Raw genomic sequence first — 6,807 nt, 5'->3', positions numbered from 1 at the left:
ATTACTTCCACGCATCCTGGTTCAACACGACATCTCCAGCAATTTTAAGAATCTACTTGGAATCTGTCTGTAAGAAGGGAAGTTGAAGCTCGTGTGTGTGTTGTGGATTATCGACTTTTAGGAGAGTCTGCAATCTAATGTAGGAATATTCGTAGGCCTCCTTTTGGCTGCCAGATCGAGGAAGAAGTTGTTGATGAAGGAGGAGAGGAGGCTCCGGATATCCCGGCTCAGGGAAAAAGCATTTTCCATTTGCTTGAGAGGAAAAGTGAAAGCAATCATGAATCAAAGGGCACCCGAAAGAGATTGATTAAGGACATGTCACTGACGGTTGGTTGTCCCCAAGGAGGACACAATCCAAGAAATCCCAGATTCCGATGAAGAACAGAGAGGACGTCAGGTCTTCCCCTCCTCTCCTCTTGATCCCATTTCTCTGTAGCCAAGTGTCAAAGCTTGTGCTGTAAGGAAAAGTTAATCCGCATTTGAATCGGATCCCTCCACATTCTTTTTTTCAAATTCCAACCATGCTCCATAGCGATCTAATACACTTTCAAAAAAAGGGCTTCAAGTAAAAACTCCCCAACGGTTGCTCGACGCGCGAATCGCCGTTACTTGCATTATTCCCTTCGCGCGCGATCGCCTTGGGAGATCGAACAACGGGGCGTTACGTCGTGTATGTTAGCTGTCGTGCTAAGCACCGAACCTCCCTGCTAAAAGGGAAGAAGGCCTGATGATCAGTGTTGTGAAGCCGGTTGAGAGGAGAGCGTCGTTTTGCTCGTTGTAGAACTTCAAAATTTATCCTATATTTAATCAGCTGGTGTGTAAGAGTAAAACCATTTCTGGAAGACTCGTGCTGCCTTTGAAATTAGTGGAAATTTGAGTGAGTGAGTTGGAAGCGCATGGTTTTGTTCCGCACGGAAGTGTGTATCAAGTTCATGGGATTTCGGACATGCAATGAACCACTGAAGATTTGAGCCGGTGGAGATCGAGAATCTGATTTCAAGCGTTGGAAAATGGAATCTGTCAAGCTTCTCTCGTCCTTGATCTTGTGCTTCGCTCTTTGTCAAGGTAAGATCTCGATTTTCACTACACTTCGTACTCTTCAATTCACTTCTGTCTCTTTTAAAGTGACAACAGGGACGGCCACAAGTGAATGGTTTCAATGAAACAATTATGTCCTCTGTTGCTCTAGATTCAAGTGAGAGCTGTCATGCTGGCAAATCTCGGCTCTTTGTTCAGTTAGGAAGTGTATATGAACTTCTCAAACTGATGTTTTTCATTCCCGAGGACACGGAGAATCCACAATAAAACGAACCCTCAAGACGCAATTGATCATACTAAAACTCTTTTTCGTTATGAAACACTCACACCAAAACCGCGTGATGTGGCTTCAGGTCTTCCCAATTCCCATCCATTAAGAGGGAAGTGGTCAATGCCAAGATTTGAATACAAATCTTGGTATCTTGTACTCGGTACTACTCAATTGAATGGAATCCCTTCATTCATTTGAGATTGACGTTCGGTGTCCTCGAGTCTGTTTTGCAGTTCCTTCGGTTCGTTTGCTCCGTATCTGCATTGGAGATTCATTGGAAAAACTACATTGCACCCAGGAAACGCCTTGATTTCATAATCCAAACTTCCAAGTTTCTAACGGTGGCCGTGGGTCTGGTTTTTTGGGAAGAAAATCTTGATCTATCTTTCCAGAGTAGCTCTCTTGGACTGTTTCTCCAACCACGCCAAACCAATGCTTCCAAACTACGGTACGGGTTCTGGTTCATAGTTCTTTTACTACTGTACAACCACTACTGCAACTACACCTGTCATAACATGTATGCGTTTGGTATAGGTGTGTAGAGTGCTGCTGTGGGAAATAGGAAGATGCGATTACAGACATTTCTTCATCGTGAGAATTGAAAAAGAACTACCACCAACAACCAGAAGTTTGCGTCGTTGGTTGGGAGGTACTCTTCAGCGCATCTTTTTGATCTTTTGGACAGACTTTCACACAGAAGTAGGCTCTTCTTCATCATCATCAACAACAACAACAACTACTACTACTACTACTACTAGTGCTAGATGTGCAGCATCTTCTTCAGTCTATTGGAAGGTGATCCGGGTGGCATCAATGCCGATAGAATAGAAGCAGGAAGATCATTTTGAATTGGTGATTGCCATCCGTCATCTTCGTGCATAATTTCAGGGCTTCATTCCGTTTCCACCGCGTAATCGCCCGATTTCAGGAGCCATCCTTTGAGCTTCCTGGCCCCGGATTTTGGCATAATTTATCGCTCAAGAAGTGGAAGGAACATGCTGACATTTGCTCGGGTCCATCAGTGACATGATGCTTTCAATTAAAGATAGAGATGTGACACAGAACAAGCCAGCTTGAACTGATTATGCATGCGGGGAAACTTAGCCCCCAAAGACAGAGACTGGTGCTCAAGCTAAATGATTTTGTGAACCCGCTTGATCTTTGCATTTCTTAATGAAAGAAGTTTTCTTGTATTTCCGCCTTGGAAGTTTTCACTCTTTTCCCGCTAATGCTCACCAAAGCAAATCTTTCCGACAAGTTGGGACTGCTCTATTCAGTTCAGAAAGGAAGAGTTTGCTCCGCGAGAGATTTTCAATAACAAAACGGAGACGGAAAGATGATTTTTATCTGTATATGTCTGAAATTGGTTGACTAATAAAGAAATCCGTCCGAGGGAAAGTCGGACACCACGAGTGTATGGAGGAGGTGGGGAATGGGATAGATTGATAGCTTCCATAATGATTATGCCAGCGACGAGTTTTGCAAGAAAGAGTAGGAAGAACAAAAGGAAGAAGACAACTGTGAATATACAAAGCAATTTCCTCTGGAGAAATCTCATCCAAGTGGGTGGAAGAGCTCCTCGGAACAGCCTGTCCGACGCTTTTGTCATTCCTCGATTCAATATGTAAAATTAGAGACCAAGCCCCTCTTGTCATGATTTTAAATTGCTCCAAATCCCTTTGTGTCGTTATATCTTTTTGGTATCATCCTCGGATTTTATATCAAATTGCTCGAGAAAGCGACCTAATAACCACTAACAAAGGCATCCGGAGACTTCATGCGGTTGCACAAGATGCCAGGTCATCTTTGAAGCATTACTCGCCAATCATTATTGTACCTTCCACCGCAAGTCCTCCTCTTCTTTTTTTCAGGGGAAGAAGGCGAGGGGGATCCTCATAACTATGATTGTTAGTCTTAATTTGGGCTGCTTTTTGTGTGCATTTTGCCGACAAACCATTTCGGAATTTGGCCGCCAAGAGCTGCACAAACCAGAACTGTTACCGTCAGCTGTGTGTATTCATTTGTTGATCTGTTTTTGTTGTCCACGCCAGTTGAGAGTGTTGGCCGGATTCAGAGTGTCCCCTTGAGGGCTGAGTCCAAGATTACCACTCAATGCTTGGGGAGGCTTTTTTCAAGTGCATTAGGACTTAAGAATGATGTCAAATCCTTCATCCTCGAAGTGACACCTCGCCCGGTGAGGTCTGTTGGCCCAGTTTCCGTAACTTTGACATGACAAGGCCAAGTTTGCGCTTGTGTGTGTGTATGTACCTGCAAACTTGAGCTTAATGGCTTGGACAGAAGCTCATGATTAGTACTTAGCACCCCATTCAGGGCATTGTGGCATGAACCGAAACATCTTTCTTTGTGTTGGAGGGGAACGATTCATAAATTGCCAAGCTGCTCCCAAAACGCAGAAATGTTCACGTGTGAGATTTTAGGACTTGAATAAGTAGAGCTTCAGCAACTGTTGTTTGGAAGCGTGCGAAATTCAACTGGAAAATGGTGCCATTAAGGAAGTGGGAATTCAGCGGAAGAACTACGAACAATACCTTCTTATGTTGCTTGTGAGGCAACATGAATGTGATGTCTTCCATCCGAAAGTGCGGACTACTAAAGGGACTGCAGAGATCCTTTCCACCACAATGTCCAATAACAAGGGAAAGTAATTGCAATGCCAATTAAGGTTATCAATTGAGTTCCAAGGCAACACCACTGCACTTCCTTTTGATGGCATCGACGACGTCAATATCAATATCACTGATGATCACGGAGGTTTCTCTCTCACAAACGGATTTCCTAATAGTATTTTCACTCTTCCGCTAGAAGTAATTGAACTTGGGTGTAAGAGGTGCCTGCCTGTTCCATCCTAAATTTCCGGAAGAAAATGATATTTGAACTCCCCCACTTTTACCCAATCTCCCCACCCGCCCACCCACCTACCAGACTACCATCCTTACGCAGTTCATTAGATAAACCATGGAGGAGTGCTCAGGATAGATCAAGTTGAGAGTCCTGGAGATTGCCACTCACTGCCAATGTTCATGTGGAAATGACCCTGGTTGTCTTACGATCCCTGACCTTGGCCTTTCATTTTCTTCAATAACCAGATGGTGACGATTCCGACAACGACGAAGATGTGTCAGATCGCATCAGCGAACCATCCAAAAGAATAATCCCAACTTCCATTGACGAGCATTGAACCAGGGTGAACAAGGCATGGAATTGAAGCTCCAAATCCACATTTGACATCTTTACTTTTTGCCGCATTGACCTCTGGACGGTCTTGAGAAAGAACTGAGAAGCCTGGATATTTTTTTTGCCCAGAACCATTGGTTTGAAAAAAAAATGTACCATTGTAGTTTTTGTTTCCTCTCGGTTTCATGCGGAGATCAACATCTTTTGCCACTTAAAATTCAATTTTAACATGATCTGATTAAGATCAATTTGAAAATCATTAGCAAGGCGGGCTTACTTCACGAAATCGTCGAGAAGGAGGGAAAGAAAGAGCTAATTTTCTTCTCTGATGATCTTCTCCATCTCTCTCATCGATCAACCACGCACGTTTACACGTCCCAAATACTCGTTGGTTGGTGGTTCGTCTCTTCAAAAGGTGTTGAACAACCAGAATCTTGGGGGGAAAAATCCGTCTGAGGAATGGCATGAAAAGGCTCAACGAGCCTAAATAAATGTAATGAATCCTATTGAAGAGGTCGGTCGGCAAGTGAGAAAGTGATGCCTGAGCTTGGCAGAAAATGTGTCAAGTGCCTTATCTGTTGCTTGAGATGAAGAACTTGTCCAATTGCTGCTCCGGTTTTGGGCTTTTGATGTCACCGATGGGCTCTTAGTCACTTTCCAACGAACGGAACCCACGATGAAGTTTCATTGACCTCAATCTGCTATTTCTCCGAATGAATTGGTTCGAACATTTTAGTCATGAGATTGGGGAGGAAATTGGCCAAGGAGGAATGGAGAGCGAGTGAAAGTGTCTCTTATCAGGTTTCTTCCTGATGTGACGCTAACTGGCCCAATTGGCCAAGAAACGAGGAGTCAAAGGGACCCCACGATCAACGTATGAGGTGGATCGTCACAGTTCTTTGGCCATTCATGCGCTTTTTTTCTCTAATGAATTCGAGTGAGAATTTTCCCAAGACGTCTGCATGGCTGTTTGTGATGTTGCCTTTTGGTCTTCATCCTGATGAATCACATGGAGTGCAGTCCTCGGTACTTTTACTTCATCATGTTAGTTCATTATTCCCTCTAGTCATTACTCACCCTTCTCTGGCTTCGTTTGAGTTACTTTTCTCAGGTCTGAAGAAGGGGGAATTACTTGGAAATGGTCACCGTCTCTCCTCTTTGGTGGCTCCCACCTGTGAATAGTAACCTCGGAAACATACAGGGCCATTCGGTGACGATGCTGTCTACTCATCATGAGTTTTACAAACCGCAGACAACAGAGTCTTTCTTTCTTTGGAAGCAAGACGGATTTTGTCATGGATCAGCCGCGTTCAGATCATGAATCCAGCAGATTTTGGCTCTGGTTGTATGTGTGTATTTATGAAACGAATACGACTTGAGATTGAAATTGAAAGCCAAGTGCAATTGTTCCACTTCATTTGTTGGGAGATGATGACAAGACACAATATCCAATCAACAACGAAGAAAGAAATTCACTTCTTGGAATCAATTGTCTTCTACATCCAAAACGACGATCCTCTGTTAAGATCGCACTCGTCTGTTTTGTCATGGATTTTCCACATGTTCGATTGCGGTTTTCCAAATTTCCTCGTTCTAAAGTTAACAAACCATTCCTTCCTTCTCATTAGATTGATTTTTTTTCACCTACAGTGGTCGTTAACTAGCTCGATGTCCCCCTCTCAGTAAGCGTTTTTATGACGGAGATACATGCCGTGGTCATTGTTCTGCAGCAATTGGCAGCCCTAAGACTTTCGTTAATTGAACCCCTTTCTGGGCACCAATGATAGTGAGGACCACTCTCGATGTCATCGTGTTCTGGATGAGGCTGAGAAAATCGCATATGCCAGCCAATGATGTCCTAGTGTAAACCCCCACATGGTCCTCTCTTTGGACATGAGGCCAAATGAAGGGATCATTTTGGTTCCATGGTCACAACCTCCTCTGCTTGTGGTTAGTGTGGGTCCACCCAAACTGATGGATGAACACGGATGGAACAAGGAGGGAAAAAAGACGTCTCATCGTCATGTTGGGCAAGAGGAAATGCAATGGAATGTGGCAACAGCTGATGGAAGTCTGCTGATAAACAAATTCAGTTCGACCTGCTGGATGTATAACAAACGTATGCCCCCCCCCCAAAAAAGCTCATTCCACACATATTCCAAACCTCCCTGATCCAGGGGAATGGGGAACGAAACGAGGGTGAAAAANGTGCCAGGGTGACATGGGTTAAGTAAGAAAAATGATCTCGTCTAATGGCAGAAAATCGTCTCCAAAAGGGGATGGACGACATTATCCCTCCCCCA

General features: G+C 44.0%; 1 protein-coding gene across 5 annotated transcripts in view; it reads left to right on the top strand.

The window, feature by feature from the left end:
- The first annotated feature begins 734 nt into the window (after window positions 1–734).
- The window catches only part of LOC131883298 (kin of IRRE-like protein 3), a 61,019-nt gene continuing 54,946 nt past the window's right edge, over window positions 735–6,807 (top strand). For all 5 annotated transcript variants that reach the window (XR_009373605.1, XM_059230736.1, XM_059230735.1 and 2 more), the window contains exon 1: window positions 735–1,065. Coding sequence is in view for 4 of the 5 variants with exons in the window: in XM_059230736.1 (XP_059086719.1) it covers window positions 1,011–1,065 (55 nt within the window). In the remaining variant the exon portion in view is untranslated. The remainder of the gene's footprint in view (window positions 1,066–6,807) is intronic.

The sequence above is a fragment of the Tigriopus californicus genome, chromosome 7 (assembly GCF_007210705.1).
Source record: "Tigriopus californicus strain San Diego chromosome 7, Tcal_SD_v2.1, whole genome shotgun sequence".
NCBI lineage: Eukaryota > Metazoa > Arthropoda > Copepoda > Harpacticoida > Harpacticidae > Tigriopus > Tigriopus californicus.
This window is presented reverse-complemented; position numbering and strand designations above follow the sequence as displayed.